The sequence below is a fragment of the Branchiostoma floridae genome, chromosome 1 (assembly GCF_000003815.2).
Source record: "Branchiostoma floridae strain S238N-H82 chromosome 1, Bfl_VNyyK, whole genome shotgun sequence".
Taxonomy (NCBI): Eukaryota; Metazoa; Chordata; class Leptocardii; order Amphioxiformes; family Branchiostomatidae; genus Branchiostoma; species Branchiostoma floridae.
Window position 1 is genome coordinate 23,229,972 of NC_049979.1, and position 19,087 is coordinate 23,249,058.

General features: G+C 39.2%; 1 protein-coding gene across 1 annotated transcript in view; it reads right to left on the bottom strand.

Moving 5' to 3' along the window:
• LOC118423878 (WD repeat-containing protein 27-like) overlaps nucleotides 1–19,087 on the bottom strand; it is a gene marked incomplete in the record, with an annotated part of 84,346 nt that overhangs the window by 43,697 nt on the left and 21,562 nt on the right. The window contains 5 exon segments of the mRNA XM_035832191.1: nucleotides 5,243–5,332; nucleotides 16,623–16,729; nucleotides 17,559–17,636; nucleotides 17,836–17,929; nucleotides 18,940–19,017. Coding sequence (XP_035688084.1) covers nucleotides 5,243–5,332; nucleotides 16,623–16,729; nucleotides 17,559–17,636; nucleotides 17,836–17,929; nucleotides 18,940–19,017 — 447 coding nt within the window.

A 19,087-nucleotide genomic window follows, 5' to 3' on the forward strand; every position in this document is an offset into this window, starting at 1 on the left:
TGCATTTTCCAATAAATCTACATTGTATCCAAAAAGAATGTGACATTCTGGGCACAGTCATTTTGTTTGGCTCATCTGGGCTTCATTGGCGAATGTGTCACGTCAGTGTGACCACAAGGGAAAATTGGCACAAATTCGCAAAGCTGGCACAATTTCCTTGTGCAATTTGGCGCAGTCCCCTGAGATACCCATCAATGCGCAGGTACATGTACCAACCTGACTAGTCTCATCATCTCTGATACATAGTACATTTTCTGTTACCTGTGAAGATAAACAAGTCTCCAGTTACCATTTCCTAACCACATTATTGTGAGTATAACGAAGTTAATAATGCCTATCTTCTTAATGGCTTGTCGTCTCCTACTCCTAACCCCAACTCCAACAGTGGCCGTACTATATACATGTAAATAGTAAGGGCATCTTGCAAAGAACCCAGAGGTCCTGGGTTGAATCCTCTTACATGCCACCAATGTTATGCCTTGGAGAAGGCACTTAACATGACTTTGCTTGCTTAACTCAGGTGGAAATGACTACTTAGCTTTGGTTAGGGCTGTCCCCCAGATACATACAAATGTATGTAGGATGTCAAATAGAGGTCCCGTATTCCAGGAGAATCACACTTTCTGCAGTGTGGTTAAAGAACCCACCACACTTATCAAAACAAGAATGAAGTTGCTTTGGCAATGCTTTATATTTATGTCAGACTCACCTTATTGTAATGTACATCTATTAGTGTACATGTACATCACAGGCTAGGAATTCATATCTTCAAGTCAAAAGAAATGGCTGGGTTTCCATTCTCCAAATAAGGTCTTCTTCCTTGAAGGATGACAAAAAGCTTAAAAGTAATTAAAAGAGAATTTAAAAGCAAACGTGGTTGGGTCTCACTAACTGAGATTGAGATCAATATTATGAGAATGGATGAATAAAATCAATCATCAGGTGGAAAACTTATGTTGATGGAAGTGCTGCCCCTACGGCCGGTGAGGCTAGGGGACCGGTGAGGTGAGGTGAAAGAGTTTTAATCTGAGAACTATATGTATTGTTGATTCAAGACTCAAAGATAAGCGATTCTAGGCCAATAAGTGACCACAGGATTCCACAGTCCTGATCTCTGTATACCATTTGATATCCTTCCAACACTTTTTTGGTAGACTACCAACCTGTCATTGCAATATTTAGCGGATTACTGGGATGTTCAGGATTACTCGGATGTTTGCATTCAGCGGTGCATGTTGCTGAATGACTTTTACCTTGGCATGCATTCCTTGTTATTCCATTAAAGGTTATACCACACAGCATCTGTCACCATGGTCACCATACACCAGGACCAGGGCACCATCACCTCACAGTATGCACATTCTTGCCTGGTGTTTTCCACCCACTTGTCTGCCCTAGGTCATTCCCTGACCACCAGTCAGTGCCACTGACCTGCAGTTACCTACTAGTAAGGATGTAACGCAATCATTACGTGGCCAAAATCCAATGATGAATTCTTGGTCAATTGAAGTTGAAAGGGTTATCACCTGTGGTTATTGCACTCTTGCAACTCACCAGTTGAAGAGATACTGATTGGTTCAGGTAGCTACCAGTTAATCAGTAAGTATTCCAGGCATATCATTATCTAAGAAAGCAATTCTCCACAGAGACATCTACTTAAGCTCTCTCTGTTATTCAACAACATCTAAATCATTTGCAACGAGCTGTCAAAACCGGAAGTTCTGCTGCAGTACCTTAGAAAGCCTCTAGGGGCCCATTATCAAACTTGACTTTCGTTTTCGGACCCACGCCCACCTACCAAATATTGTAAGGATCCATCCACAGCTTCTTGAATTATATTTTCCACCTACACACAAACACAGACATATACACACACACACACACACACACACACACATACACAGACAGATAACAAGTGACAATGAAAACATACAGTCCATTAGCTGACATACAAACTTCATCTTGTCGAAGGTAAAAATATGTGGGAGGGGTTGGGCTTTTAGTTTTAAGCAGTTGTATTTGTTTGTTTTATCTAACTGATCATACACCACCTCAGTGAGACATCTGGCTAAACCTACTCAATCATGATGCCACAAAAACACAGCCATGGAGTGACTTTTGTTTGGTGTCATCTGAGGCCAATGCTGGCAACTGAGTGAACAACTGAATTGCTGTATACAAAGGCAGTGACTGCCCTACCCTATAGGCAGTAAATTTTGTACTTTACAACTCAATTTGGTAACATGTGGGAGCATCAGCTATCATTGGAGCCCAACTTTCAACAACAACAATGTGTCTGAACTATAATGTAGTGATCCTCTTTCTCCCAGTTATTATTTCTGAGATAGATCGGAAAAATATTTTTGAGGACCTGCATGGGAAACATCAAAATAAATCTATTCTCCTGTAAGCTATAACTGCTAAACATTAAACACCAATGACAGAGAGTGTATGACATTTGACATGAAATGATTCAGGTGCTAAACTCCCTGTGATTTACCACAGTCTGGCATCTCTTGTTTCTAGACCACTGATCTTTAATAGTGCAGGACCTTTCCACAATGTTAGTCATATTATACCTTTGACAAATAAAGGGGGAGTAGCAAAAGATTGTAGCTGTACATTCTCTGAGGAAAGGGATATTATTGTTTGCAATATTGCTGGTGGTACATCTACTTCTAGTACACGACACAATGATAAAATACAAGTATTTTGAACTTGCATCACGGCATATATTAGGATGAGTTGACCTTGCTAATGTCACATGATTTCCAATGCCGATCTTTAACAAGCCCAGGGTGGCCTTGGAGTGGTCAATGCAATGTGCCCATCATTATCTCCAGGTAAACTCATCCTTGGAACACAAATAAGGGGGCTGGGTTATTTCAAGATGGATCAGTTAAACACCTGGTGAGTTTCTGATGGACAGGAGCCTCTGTCAATCACACAGGTGACATACCAGGTAAGGTCTGTTAGCCATGTGGTATGTAAAACAATTAGAAGTAACAGTTCCAAGAAGCCAGAAGGAGACTGTTGAGACAACCAGTCATTCTGATGTGTAACGGTCGACCTGTAATTAACCCCTGTTAAGTACATCTGCCAATCATGGTTTGCTCAACAACACCCTCGTTAGCACACCTCACAGGTTAATCACTGAACACTGTAAAGATGATGTTTCTACAGGGTCATTTGAATCTAAGGATAGAAATGAGTCATTACCAGAGTTGTTTTCGTCACAAAGCACATAAAGGCCCAGGTGTGCACCTTTGGGCACTTTACATTATATGTCTCTAGAATGGTTCTCAATCAGTCATTGTATCCTCTAGACTTCTTGGAAGGACATGTAGCCCTTTCTACTTACTTTGCACATTTTTTCACCTCCAAGACAACCATGCCTTTTTGTTCAAGAAATTGACGTGAAAAATATTTTGGAGATATTTTGGTCCATTAGACATAAAGGACAAACATTGAATTTCTTTTTACGGTTGAAAGAAATAAAGGCATGCATTCATCAATTCAAAAACAGTACTTTGTCACTATCATCAATTACCAGGTACTCAATAACATAACCAGGTTTTCAACATACTACCTATACAGCTTCTGTAATGAAAAAATGAATTATTGTTTAAGTACAATGTAAATTCTTGCAGTCTATCTGAAAACTACTCCAATGTTATCAGTAAGATCATAGCTTCAATTGTGTAGACTATGCCAAACATTGTGGACTATTTGGCCCAGAGCACCTCCCTTGACTCCACCATATCTCCTATCTGATATGGTTCTTGTACACAATCTATTACAAGTTCATATACCAGCATTTGAGGGCTATAGATAAGCTGAAATTGCCTAGGGAAGATCTTGTTTAGGGAAAATCACTGGGTTACAGAATAGGGAGATTGGCAGACATGCCACAGACATAGCAACCATATTTAGATCTGTATCGCACTGTCCACTGTAACCAAGTGATCTGTTTGCCAATCTGTATGCCATCTCCTGCCAATAACGTCCCCACTCCGGGGATGCTACCCCTCACCTCACATCTCCGTATCCTCACCTTGGGTCAAGGACATTTACTTATTCTTTCCAGGGAACTGCTCTCTCTGCACAAATCACCAGCCTTTGCTACATCAGTGATTAGTGACTTGTACACAGAGAATAAATCACCCTCCTAACCACCTGCTGATTGATTTTTTTACCATGTATACCTCGTTGCTATCACAGTTAGTTTTCAAGGCTAAGACACTGTATGGAGGTGGTAGAGGTTCATTTGCCTTAAATGACCCAGGTTGACTTTCAGCCTGCAATTTGCTTCAGATATAAACAACCTCCTCCCATAAGGGAATGACGTACATGTACTAGTACCTGTTGCTGGCATCCACCGTGCCTTTTAATGCTTACTTGATGGGGTCTCCTCCACTGGGTGTGAAGTGGTCTGAGTAATCTTAACACACTGTACTGGCTAAGTGTGATCAAATCATTCATTATGTACTGAACCCAATTAACTGAATCAGACGTATAATAGACACAACATATGAAACAAACACTACTGATGTATGTTCCATTCTGTTCCTAGATAACTCAGAAAAGCTTCATCATCAGCCTTTGCTTACAAATAATCATGTTACCATATATGTATTGACAGTCAAAATTTGTCGCCTTAATGACCCTCTATATCTGAATGAATCAGGTGTATTCAGCGGCTAACATGTTATTTTTACATTGATTCCATATCTTAAAAATGTAACCATTGCCACGTCTCTTCATGGTGGTGACTGCCTTTGTTAAAAGTATCTCCTTTGCACAATTGGTCAGCATTCATAAAGAAAAAATGGGTGGACCTAACTAACACAAAAAAGGTACGCACAAAGTTGGAAATGAATCATGCACATCATCTAAAGGTAACACTAGTCAGGTATGCCATGCTTATACCTAAAGATGTTACAGTCCATGACCAAGATCATTCATACCTTTTGGGTTAACGTATAAGTTATACACACATCACACATTCTGCTATATGAATCACACTCAGAGGGAAGACACATGATGACCATGGGATGTGTAGTTTCCAGACAAGTCTCATTAAGAGACTCGTTAACTACACATGGGACCCATGCCTCTTTATGGTGATCTCTCCTGATTTTGTGACCTGTAAACAGAGTTTCTCCTCTTTACAGATCAGGCTTATTGACATTCGACAGGTGTTTCTAATGATGACGGAATGATAAGGTTCAAGGTGAATTACCTGTGATGCTGTGAGGTTTGGTGAGGCCAGGCATCTTCAGTACCAGAGCAGACTTATTGGCCAGTCCACATGCGAGATAGGTCCCATCATCTGTGCAGAGACACAAAACATCATCAACTTCACCATGATCACAATAATGAAAGATTTTAAAGAAAAACAATCATGATAGTGTATTGTACACTAGAACATTGCTGTACCAAGTTAAGTGTCATCATTCACTCACAGTTCATCCTTCACCTTTGATTCAACCCCAGAGTCTGTCATCAGAAGAAGTGAACTAAGAATGACCACACTGGTCTTGTGCGCCAACTGAATACTGTGTACTGTGAATGTCAGCCATGCACCTCACATGTGCTCCTCATCTCAATGCCACATCTGATCTTCATCCTTTGATCAACATAATTACGCACATCAGATCTCATCAAAGAAAAGTTGTTTCGTGGCCTGATTTTGAGGTATTTATGTATGAAGGTGATTGTGGGAACAGGGTCTCTCAAGATGTTTTAAGATGTTTAGGCATATCATATATCACAATGTCATTAAATGATAGTTAATGTAGGTAAACTATTTCAGATTAATCCAACTGAATATTGGAAATGCAAAATGTGAAGAACACAATATTAAGACAAAAGGTATGCTCTTTGAAAACAATTTCTTATTGCATAAACAAGAATGCATTATGATGATGATATGGGGAAAATTAGCATAAAGCCATAAAGTGACCAACTTTTAACCAAATAATATTATCTTTTCAGAGCCTGCTTTTCAGGCACATGTTTTGGTCAATTCAAGAATAGATCAAGTTATCAATCACATTATTAGTAACCTATCACTTTGTAGTTTACAATCTGTATGTTAACATGAACTTGTAAAGCGAGGGTAAAATGTGGGTGTATGCAAATGGTAATGAAAACGGAGATTCTTGACACATGGAATTTAGGAGTCCAGTAAAAGGTGAAGGTAGCACAGTGATATATTTGGCATCGCTGCAGGCCTGACATGTTGCCACCAGCGCTGTCAAGTAACTGCATCAAGTACAAGGCATAAACTGATACAGACATGTGGGGTCTACCATATGAGGCCTAGGGAAGGTGAATGCACTGATGGATGTCACCTTTCCACTATGGGTACTGCACCCATGTCATCCCGTATGGAAGCAGTGTTTACTCCACCATAGTATGATCGGAACTTCACCTTGGAACTATGGATAGCTTTGTCATGATAAATATATGTATTGACTTTTTGTATCTTACATTCTTTTATTTTTGAAGGTCTTTTTTACTATAGCAATGCTCATAGTGATGATTCAAACACAACACAGTTGATTTCACACCTTTATCAAAGTATGCGATCTTCATTTTTCTTCTGTATGTTGTTGCTTTGAAAACAAAATTCCAACATATACTGTATAGTAGGTTGCCTTGTTCATGGCACTGGAGACTATGTCTCATTAGAAAGATCAGTGACTGTGAGTGACAACTCAAAGACATCAATACCAATGATTGAACCATTAAACTGAAAGGGACCAGCAAAGATGGGATCAAGGAAGTCATAAGATACCATCTGGACATCAATACCTTAAAAACTTAACATAACTCGTTTTTAAGAGATATAGTACATGCAAGTTATAATGTCATAATTATGTAGAAGGATGGCTTACACATGAAATGCATCACACAAAGGACCTGCTATCTCTGTTAAAGGCCTGAAAGGATCAATACAACTAAGTGCAGCCTTAAGTCACATTAGGGGAGGATGTAGATGGATCCTTGATAGTAGTGAATGAGAAGAGGCAAGAGCACCATTATGGAGATGAGGTTACAAACGTAGCAAAGAGGACACAAAATCAACTTTTGTCTCTTGAGGAATCTTATTCTAATTCCTGAAAGGTCAATTTCAACTGAGGGAATCAGATAAAGGAATCTCAAACGAAGCCTGCGAGTTATACCTACTTGTATCTGAAAGACAAAACAATGTCTACAATGAAGTGGGTTTAAAAGATTGACTCTACCATCAGACAGAAGAATGTGAACCACCCATCCATACACATGGAATACTTGTGGTGGACAGGTCTTGGCTCCATCAGTTGAAAGAAACACAAAATTCTAGACACCTAACATAAACTGTTGAGCCAAGTTCAGCATTCATAGTAGATTAACAGAAGACTCTGGAATTCAGATGGCTAACATTTAGAGTGATCGGAGCATCAACAAAGATCCACCCACAAGGAGCTGGGAGGTTCAGTTACAGTGTGCTTATAGCACTCTAAATGCAGAGATGTACAAAGAAAATAATCTGTGAATACCAGGTTTTGATCTACCTGTTCGTGTTGCAAGAGACAATGGCTGATAAAATCTGAAAGAGAAAAATGAGACTCACAAAATCACATCTGTTATGCTACATGTATACTAACTGTGGTAGTTTGACACTGACTCAAAGTTACTGGGAATAGGCAGAATGCAGATTAAGGATGAACCAAACAAAATGCACACACCTTCAGAGTATAACCTGTCAATGTTTTATGCCCTACTTTCAAACTAGGGTGACTAGACGGTCTTTCCTTCCTGGTGAAGTCATGATCTTGAACCAGTATGAAAAATCAATTCAAACACAACTTAAAGTTTATACTTCACACATCCCAACACAGTTACTCTTCATCTTTAGACTTCTTACATTCGTGTCCTTCAGACAGACCTTAATGAGAATCCTGTTCTGTCTGCCTCCCCTGATAAACGCACACTGTCTGAATCGATGTGGCTCCTCCCACCCCAACAAAGGTGAGACACCTCCTGCAGCTATCTTCCTACATCCTGTCAGTGTTCCACAGTAACCGTTCCCCGCCGTCCAGAAATTCCATGCTAGAAATTCCACCTAGATTCCCCAGGAAAAATGGGTTATCTCCGGAGAAAAAAGGATTGTAACACTAGGTAACAGGTGATGGAGTAGATTGCTACAGAGGACGACCTTATCAAACTGATACAGACATGTATGTAAGCAATTTATATTGTACCTTCTCAACAGAAATAAGAGTAATTGAAAGTAATTGATAGATGTTGATAGCATATTAACTTTTGAACCCGATAGATAGATAGATAGATAACAGTGATATACATGTATTATATTATTACGTAACACTATCATAGTCTGAAGGGACTGACGAATGCCTACTACTTTACAAGTCTGGGCCTTTAAGATGGATGGTCCATTTACTGTACCCGGAGATGCTGATGCACACATTGATTATCTAAGTAACCAGTATAGCATACCTTGTCCTCACACAGAAGTACTTGTAAACAAGGTACCCGTGATTTTAATGGTGTCTAGATTAGACTTGAGCCCCTGGTGGGGAAAGCTGTTAAAGTCCTATGGAATGCCAGTAAGCTGGGAAGCTCTGGCTACCGGACAAGTTGGAGAGAGGCTTTCACTACACAGTACCATGGCTGAAGGTCGTTCTGTGCTGCCATACCAGCTTGACATGCCCAAATCTGACTGACAGTTGTGGAGATTGGTGTCACCAGGTTGAGCTACTGGACCTGTCCCCAGAAATCCCAGATGGGGACATGGTTCTCATTAGCTGTATCCAAAGTTCAAAAACAGCCAGCGCGGTAGCTACTATACTGCCGTATAAAGTTAAAAATACAAAGACCGATATGGTTCTCTATCATTTTGACAGTGTTTATGCAATGTTGGTGTCATTCCCTGTTTGGGAACGACATAAGTGACTGTGACAGCAAGCAACTTTATGCTGGAGGATATAAAGGAGGTACATTGCAAATGGGTTCAAGTAGGAACTACCCAGTGACTGTTGAACTTGACCTGAAGTTGACCAACACTTTCACAAGATCTATGCTAACATGTTGTTATAGAAAAAGTTTAAGGTACCTTTCTTGCCATGGATCTTTTAATTAGAGATTTACATTTTTTCTGGAATATTGTTGTTTTTCTCTTCCTATATCATCTCAGCATGCTGTACATTCCAACAAAAACATTATGTTGTGCAAAATTTGTCTTCCATGATACTGCATATAGTATTCACATTAACTTCTTTGACAGCTTCAAATTTCTATATGTTTTCTTTCATGAATGTGTCTTGTTTCTGTCAATATACTGTAAAGAGCCTTGCCTGGTACATTTCAAACTGTCAAAGTTAGGAATTAAAGGCACTAAATATGATATATGGCATAAGGTTGAAGGTGTAGTCAATGGAGACTGCACAAATAGCTGTTCTGTCCTGTAATTGGACAGATGTGACTAGTGTGTGGATGGGGTGCCAACTGGCAATAATGCACTGTACATAGACATTATACAGGAAGGCAAAAACAAGTCAAGAACTGATAGGTGTAAAAGCTCCCCCTATCCTAATAATAACACACCATGGCTTTAGGTACACCAAGTCCTTTTTTTAAACCTCCTTGGGCACACGTAACTCTTGATTTGTAGACAATGAAGACTTTTGTGCCAGATACATTTTTACAAGAGAGCTGGTACATTGTGTATGCCGAAATGGTCTGACTGTTTCCTCTAGATGTAAGAAAACTTCGGGTATTTGGTAATGATATCTATGAGTTGTCACAGTCACTGATCTTTCTAATTAGCCATAGTCTCCAGTGCCCTGAACCTCAGGTAACCTCTAAGTTGGTATGCTGTTCTTTTTAAAAGCAACAACATACAGAAGAAAAATGAAGATTGCATGCTTTGATAAACTAAGGTGGGAAATTAAGTTTTGTTTTGAGCTGACAAGATTAGGAGCTGGACTGCGGTGATGTACAGGTTCAAATGGTCCGTGTCCAAACCAGATACATACCAAGGGTCTAGACTGGGGATTTCCTATCAATCATCTTTTTGTTTCAATAGCAAAGATGGAATGTTTCTCAAATTGATCATCCAGACAACTGGCCCCACTTTTATCAAGTCCAGGTTATTTTCAGGAGATATGAAGACGTTACACTACATTAAACATTTACAATAACGACTGTTGTTTTGTGAGAGTTTACTCAGGATACGCAGAGTTGGGTTTCTGTGGGATCTGCATCCCATTATGATCTTGGAATTTATTAAGGTATGTGGCTGGATGGGCACCCAAGTGTGAAGGTCAGTGGATGGTTTTGACATCTCAGGCATATGTCCAAATGACAAACAGGAAATACAAATTACCCACCACACCCACAGAAACCAGCAGGTTGAAAGGTGTCTCCACACGTAAGTCTGTTTTTAACAATTCTCCTTCAAACTTTCAAAGTAACGACTCAGATGACAACTGGTCAGTAAATTGATGCCCTCATCATTGCAAAGTTTAGTCTATCCTACTAATGTATCTTGTTAACGTCTGTACTTATCTTGTATTGGAATGTAATGGTACTGTAACAGTATTTGCATGTTTCTAATTGGCAGGGGGGTACTCACAAGTGTAAGCCTGAGTGCCATCCTCCGTAGTGACCATTGGCTCAGTACTTTCACTTGCAAAAAGTGGTCACTACAGAGGATGGTACTCAGGCTACACAAGTGTAGAATGAAAGAGGTATGAAATTTATGGTTCCTGGCATTACTTGGGAGTTTTGCCCCTTGTTTCCCATCAAAATGCTTCAGACAAAGATGGTTGCAGACAGGAGGAACACACCCCTCTGCCCTAGCTGGAGCTGACTACAGCCCCGAGGGGAGAGCAATAACAGAAAGTAAAATCAAGCCAAGTACAAGCAAATGGTACCAACCCTTGGAGTGATTTGTTGAGAGATTTTTACTGACATGATAAACTGAAGTATATTGATACCATATGATCTGGACCAACAGCTTCAAGTCTCTCTTATGAAAACAATTTATCCTCATCCAAATTTTAATTTGGATGAGGATAAATTGTTTTTAAAAAGTAGCTTTGATGGTGCCTGCATTGATAATCATCATAATGCTCTATGTTAAATTCAGAAATGCAGTGGCTATACATACTAATATGTTAAATTCAAGCAGACTTGCTTTACTTCAATGAAATGAACTGAGCATTCAAACTTAATCCACAAATTCTACAGTTCACCTGATTAAAAAATTTACTTGATGTCAAGATGCAAAATAGACCCTTGTTGTCTCTGCAGGTCATCGTACACAGACACATGTAGATTGTAACATCCACACAGAGTGTTCCATAACTAGGGCTTGAGGGAGGACCACAGGGTATTAATAAGAAAGCTATTCCAGGCAGGTGGCAGCACTTATGGGTAAATGTCACTGGCTTTACCATCCTTCCAAAAAAGATTGCCAAAATTAGCGGTCATTGACATGAAGATGATGCCCTTTCGTGACTCTTTCCCCCTTTAGTATGCTGCGATATTGACTTTTACTGTTGTGAGATGAAGGGTAAGGCAACATCAGTCATCAGCTCATTGACCACAACAAAGCAGTTATAAACATGGTGGTGCTAGTACTAATACTGAGGTAAAACAAAGTTCACATTTTGATGTTGATATTGGCAAGCTGCTGTTATCATAGTCCTGTAGAAAGTTTTAAAAGTGTCTAGTTTATTGGGGAATTTACGGTAGCTCGGTTTAGGTTTCTGCTTGTTCTTGCCAAGTGTCATCTATCTATGTAAACATTTTAACACACCCCTTGGTAAAAGAAAAGAGAATGGTTGAGTGGTAACCGTCAACCAGGAAGACTAGGCCACTGAAACTTTAAAAAAGTTAAGTTAGTGTCATTTTTCATGACAAACTTCTGTCATGTCGTGCAAATCATGAAAAGGCAAAGTTAAATTTTAAAAAAATATAACGAAATGTCAAGATAAAATCTCCACCTGTACATGTGCTTTTACAGCAGTCTTTTCCAAGAGATTGCAACTTGGATCCAGAAACAAGAGATGAAATTACATTTGTATCTATATTTTGTCATCATGATATTTCAACTCATATTCAATTTCATTTTAACTCACATTCAATTTCATTTTCATCCAAACTAAGTTCTCCAGATGACCACTAGCCTGCTAACCAGACAAGTGTTTTCAGTGACTGAGGACTATTCTGGGCATGTGTCCAAACCACAACTACACCAGTAATGGACATACCAGGCTGGCAAGCTAAACCTGCTCCGTGACACCTGTGTTTTGGCAGGGGGTCCTTCCTGTTTTTTTCCTCAGCATCAAAAGGAAATAGACAGATGATCCCAATTGCTGACACTAGAGTCCAGAATTGAGGCCTGGCCAACAAATACTTCTGTTGACATGAACAATTACCAGTATCAGTTCTCTATCCTACATCACTCACAGACACAGGAAGGCGTAATATCTGTTGATAGATTAGACTGAAAACATATCTTATTCCATGTGATCAAACAAACATTAGCTGTACACATTGTGTATGGTGCGCTCTCCTTTTTTCAGCCAGACAGCAGACATGGTACTGAATCCATGACTTGAGAGCAAAGAATAGTTACCTGAAGCCCCAAGATGTTACATTTATATCAGGTTTAATGTTTTGTCAATCTAGATTATACATGTAATACGTGTGTGTAGTTCCCTTTGTGCAGAAACATGTCATTGATTATCCTCATCTGCGATGGCACATTCACATTCACAGCAGACACATGTTAGTGGACTATAAAGATTATCAGAATAGTACCCTGCACCCTGTAACAGATATAACTTCATAACTTAGTTAGTAATCAAAAAGTGGATACTACTACTAGTCCCGTCATGTTCTTCTTCTAGTTTTCAACAATCATTCTTTACATATAACCACAGGCTCAATATTCTATTGCCTTTTAATAACTATACCGTCAGAAGTTAATACAACTGTAAATACCACAAAACTGTTCCCTCAATGTACTATCATAACGTTAATACAACTGTAAACACCACAAAACTGTTCCCTCAATGTACTATCATAACCTAGTGGTACATTAAGGACAAAAAGGTAGTCCACCCTAACATTTTAACAAGCTTGCCTTTGAGAATAGAAGTACCAACAACAAACTGTCTGTCCTCTTGATGGGGGGCTCTAGCACTTGAACGATTGCCCAAAGATAATGTTGACTACGGAAGAACCCAATCAACAATCAACAATATAGCAATACCCATGTGTTTGTGTGAAAGTTTCCATATCTGTACTAATTGCAGTATGACATTTTTAAGAAACAAAACTGAAATCTATACTATTTGTTATACAAAAGTCATGTAAAAATTGTATGACTTGAAGACAATGGACCAAGCTGCCAACACTTGACTACCTTAAAGCCTATACCACAATACTTTGATGGCTGCTAATATGAAATCTATAAGTATAATAATACTATAGTGAAGGAAAAGCTAATCAAAAATCAAACTGATTCACCTCTGGTAGCCTCTGGTAGTGCACTATAATGCACAGATTATTTGGTTTGGTTTGGTTCCATTCAGATCTCCATTAGTGACTGATACGTCACTATATCACATTCTTCTATCCGGGTGGATGAGTATAATTCTGTAGCTTGAGATTGACTTAAACTTGAACTTATTGTATTGTTTAAGAATAAATTGAACGGAAGCACCTCAAGACATCATCTCAATTTTTTAAGAAGATTTACATACAAATATATCCTTGTGATATCATCTTCTTCTTCTTCTGCATAAACATTTACTGTCCCCTGCACTATGACCTGCAATGCTTCATTTCCCCCTTTCACAGTCAGATACAGCTGACTTGTGTAGTGGACCGGCATGAGGAAGCCAGACGTGTGCCACCTGTCTTCACCTCCACTGGAGACCAAAAGGTGTGATGGGCTTAGTCACCTGAGTGATCAAAGAACCACTGTGTGCAGATGAAACATAAGATCCTTAAACAGACCACTTTATGTTGACCTTTCATGGTAAGGAAAGCTGTAGGGATCATTGGGTAGTAGATATCATCTGGTTATCATGCACCAAGGACACTTCCAGATCTCCTATTTTTAGGGCACCAGTGGTCATGCACTAGCTATATAGTAGTCTGCATCATTCTCTCTAGATGTCTTCGTGTTTCAAAAAATATTTTCATATTTCAGCAGGACACATTTGCATATTAAGTGTTTTAGTGAATATCCACACTATTGAAGAACTGACCAATCCACTAGAAATACAATGTATTTAACAATTAATGGGAGGCTTCTGCTCCACATGGAAAATAGACATGTGAGACCATTGTCTTAGAATAGTAGAACGGATACATTGTAATATCTTAGAATTGATATCATAACAACAGTTATTGAATTCAGATCATCTTACTACCATGTCATTTATTCCTATGTTACCCTTGCTGGTAGGAACATTTCATTTTGACTTTTGAGATAACTTCAGGACACAAGTAACTGACAATGCCTTCATTGCTGATGAACACACAGAAACCATAAGCAGAAAATCATGGTTCAACAAATACCATATATTCTTTGTCAACTGTATGGTTCAGTGGCATGTAAACTTTGCAGCAGGTCAAGCAGGCCACAAGACACAAGACAGAGCAATTAAATATAGTGTTATTGGTGACCCTTTAAATATGGTGTAATTGGTGACCCTTTAACAACGGACCATTGTTTATGTTTGGCAAAATGGTCTCACTTCACTCAACATCACTTTCAAAAGACAAGAATACATGACAATATGATGAAACCTTTGAAAACGTCATGAGGATATGACAGGTATAAGACTGAGAAACATCCTACCAGGTGGGAACAAATACTGATTCATCATGGATAGATATCCTGCAAAAATAACAAGACAACAATGATATGCTGTAAGTGCACATGCAAGCTTAGGGAAGGCGATGACTTTACAATAACAATATCACACAGATCAATTCTAATAGACCATCCAATCTGTTTTCATATCCAATATCAGACAAATGGCTGTCATACAGATCATGTACATGTAGCTGCCTGAAGGGATAGCACTGCTAATTGGTAGCAAAGTGGATATCACTGAAAACAGAAGGCTTTCACCAAACTGTCAAAGGCCACAAGCAGACCATGTACCCATTGATTACCCTGTGACTGGACCATAAACATTGAGGGTATCAGTTCATAGGAGGGGGCATGCAGGGGGCAGACTGTCCACAAACACCGGTGGGGGACATGTATGTAGCTCATCATACCAAGCATACCCTACGGTTGGTCCCACACAGCCATTCCTAGAAGTCCAGTACCGAGTTAGCATAACCTACTGCGGACAGATACAAACACAATGTACAAGTTGTGAATGGACACATGTAGTGGACCTTGGTTTGACTGGTATAACATGCTCCTATGTTATGGATATAACACAACCATGCCATACTCATTGTATTGTCAGTAAAACTGTGCCCATGGTTGCACTTCACATGGGTCCTTCCAAAGAGTGATTTAGTTTTAACTTATATAACATAAATCCTTTTTAGATTAGAATGCTAAAAAAATGTTGCAGTGTTTTAATTCAAACATTGAAAGAAAAGTAGTGGATCTGCCTTACCCAACATTAAGTGGTGTTCCAAGTATTTAGTTTCTTAGGCATTTTCTACACTTGACTGATAGACTTCAAAAACCCCTTGCCAAGCAGTGCTTTGTAATGGCACTTGCCAAGAATAGTTGCAATGGTGTGCAATGTAATTTTGCTCCAGTGTCGGGAATACTTCTGTGGTGACAAAAAGGGTTAGCCTAGCCAGCTTTCACCAAGCCTTCTTGACTCCTACTCAGACACTGTACAATGTATCTATGGTCATATGGTTTCCAGTCAAACATATCTGGTGATCCTCGACACAATATCTTGTCAAAATCTACATTCAAATAGTTTTATAGACAAAACCATTTTCAGACTTAGACTATATAAGTTCTAAAAAGTTTTAACATGGATTAGAATGTTAAATAGCACCCATTGACTCTAACAAAGATTGAATGTTATTGTTAAAAGTTTGACAGACATCACACAACATTTTTCCTTTAATACCTTTGTGACCTTATCCCATTACTCCCAGACTACTTGTTGGTAATAACTAAGTCTGGAACTAAACTTCTAGATTTATCAGTGTAAAAGCAAAGGACTTGAATATTTCTAGAATGACTGCATTGTCCAGAGTAACATTCTGATGTGAGGTAAAGATATCCTTATCCCTCAACTGAGAGTTTATTTTGTGGAATGACATTGCATAGATGACAAGGGATCAGGAAGATATGCAGTTCATTCCACTGTTCACACTCTGGTATGTCTAGTCAAGTGTGCCAAGTATGTATATTCGGATTAATGAGAAGTTCTATCCTAATTGTCGTGTGGGTGGGGTTGAAACTCACACCAAATTCTTCCTCGATGATCGGGATGATGTTATCACACTAGCTACATAGCAGGGGCACTTGTAACACCAAAAATGGTGCTTGTGGTACCAAAGAGACATTCCATCCTTAACGTTGTGCAATCATAGTTTACCTGAGAAGGTAATGCTGTTGATGGGTGTGGGTCTCTCTGCAGCCTCTAGTTTCTTTTGTAGACTGATGGGAGGTCCACTCTCCATGGGGAACTCCCTTACACCCGGCCTGTAAACCACAGCAGAGTCACAAGTTCAGTTGGCAGGTAAACAAACAGAGCACAGTCCCCGTGACGCAATCTTGCCATGAACCTTTCGGACACGCTGGACGCCCGTGCCTCCTACAAACACTGCTGGCCGCAAATCATACGATGGTGTCTACAAAAATACACCATGGGAGAGACCTGCAGCTGGTCATGTTCTGTAAAGACTAGAAAATTCCTGGAAGCCACCTTGAAGGTCAGGCTACCACATCTTCTCAAGGATGCAGGTGAAAGGAGAAGGTCATCTGACCATGCCTAGGACATGTCTTTGATGTGAGGAGACACCATGTGAGGATAGTTTACTTTCAGTGTCCTTCATGAAGCCTCCTATGTGTAAATGTACAATAACAAGTTCACTGGACAAAAAACTGTAATCAGTTGGGACAGAGGAACTGTTCCTGGAAGTGTGTTAAGGACAGTGTTTGACCGTGGGTCTCCAACCATAATTACATCAAGCTGGGAACTTTATTGGAGACAAATTGGTATTAAATGAAACTAGCAAATCATCTTATCAGTTACTACAGAAACACAAACTGATGTAAAATTTCCCTGCAATAATACTCAGTTTGCCATTTTAGGAACTTTATGGTCCTTTGAAACTGATTATTTTCATTCTTTAGATTATGATATCAGTAAAATGTATGGGATTTCTGGTACCATATATCATGTTCAACACATAAACACTGACCAACCTATGTGATAACATACCAACTTAATAATCTTGTAACACAAGCTCCCAGTTGTAAATTTGTTAATCTCTCCTCATAATAGTTATGGTACAGAGGAGACACATACCTGTCTCCTCCAGTAGGCTTTGCTCTGCTTGTCAGGCTGCCTTTGGTAGGCCTTGTGCTTGGTGTGAACATCTTCATTCTGAGCAAAACCAGATCAAAAACTTGTAGTTTGGTGTAATTTTTGACATACTATTTCTTAAAACAAAGAACACATCTTTACAGTATATGTTACTAATGAAATGAAACACAGTTTATTCAAGATAGAATATAGAGGGCAAGAAAACAAAAAAATCTTCTTAGAAATTGAAATGTTTGTACTTGTATCTGTTCTGGGATACCTTGGTGCTTGAGTGTAGCCTGAGGACTTTATTTTACTTTTGAAGGTCAGTGGCTGATCTCCCCCTTGTCCTTTAGGTTTGGTTACCAGATGGCCTGCATATGGCAAAGCAAGAAGGCATACATTAGCAGTATTTAAGCGCCCCCTAAAGACTCTAGCATGAACTGCACATGAAATGCAAAAAAAAAAAAAAAATGCCAGCAAAACAGGATTTTCTATACAAACGAAGATACACTGAATGAAGAAGCCTGACTATTGATATTTTCAGTACATTCTGTACAATAACAACACTTCATTTTATAGAATTGTCTACAGTTAGCAATTCAAAGTTGTATTGAAAAAGGGTGTATTGCTTTCTTTGGTCTCTTGCATTCCTGGCTGGACTTTGTGTCCTTAGGAGAGGCACTTTACAATATGACTTTCCTCACTCTAACCAGGTGTATAAATGGATATCTAACTTTGGTTGGGGAGGTGAAATACGGTAGAAGGGGAGGGATATGCTCAGGTTCAAAAAAGAAACTTTTGCCTTTACCTTTGGTCTATGAACTAAATTGCACCTGACAGTGACCTGAATTGCCTACATGTTAAATCCATTTACACAAGTTAGAGACCATATGGACTACTTAACTATTTTAACCAAAGGCCACTGCCAGGGCTGTCTCTAATTAAGTCAATGAAATTGACAGTAAGATGTCCATAAAGGATTTATTTAGTTCATCTGTCTATCAATGCTCCCTCTGCATGGAAACTCAAACAAACTGTAAAAAAAATTAAATAGCTGAGATAATGATGATGTGAACAGGCTGGCTCATGGTTTCAATATATCCTCACAAGAGGGTCTGCATGGGGGTCCTGATAACAATGAACGCTGAATTCAGGAAACTTCCTTTTTGCTATGATAAGGCAAAATTTGGTCATCTCGGTCATACAAATTATGAGAATAAGATGTCTTTGCCTATGAAGTACTGTAAACAAAAGTGGCTTGCCATCACCTTACAGAAAAGTGGCATGTAGGCCCCAGGGTCATTATTAATCAAAATCAACTTCACTTTTCAATGACTGTCATACATTCACAAATGTTAGTATATACATGTGCTATAGGTACCTCTCTGTTTTTGCCTTCCTGAGCTGGTTTCTTTGCTTCTTGGCACCAGTTCTGACCTCAGTGGGGAGTTCTCAGCCAATGGTCCCAAGCCATCTTTTCGTAGCAGCTACTATGGCTGCATCCGTCTCCCCCTCTTTCCCTTTTTTTT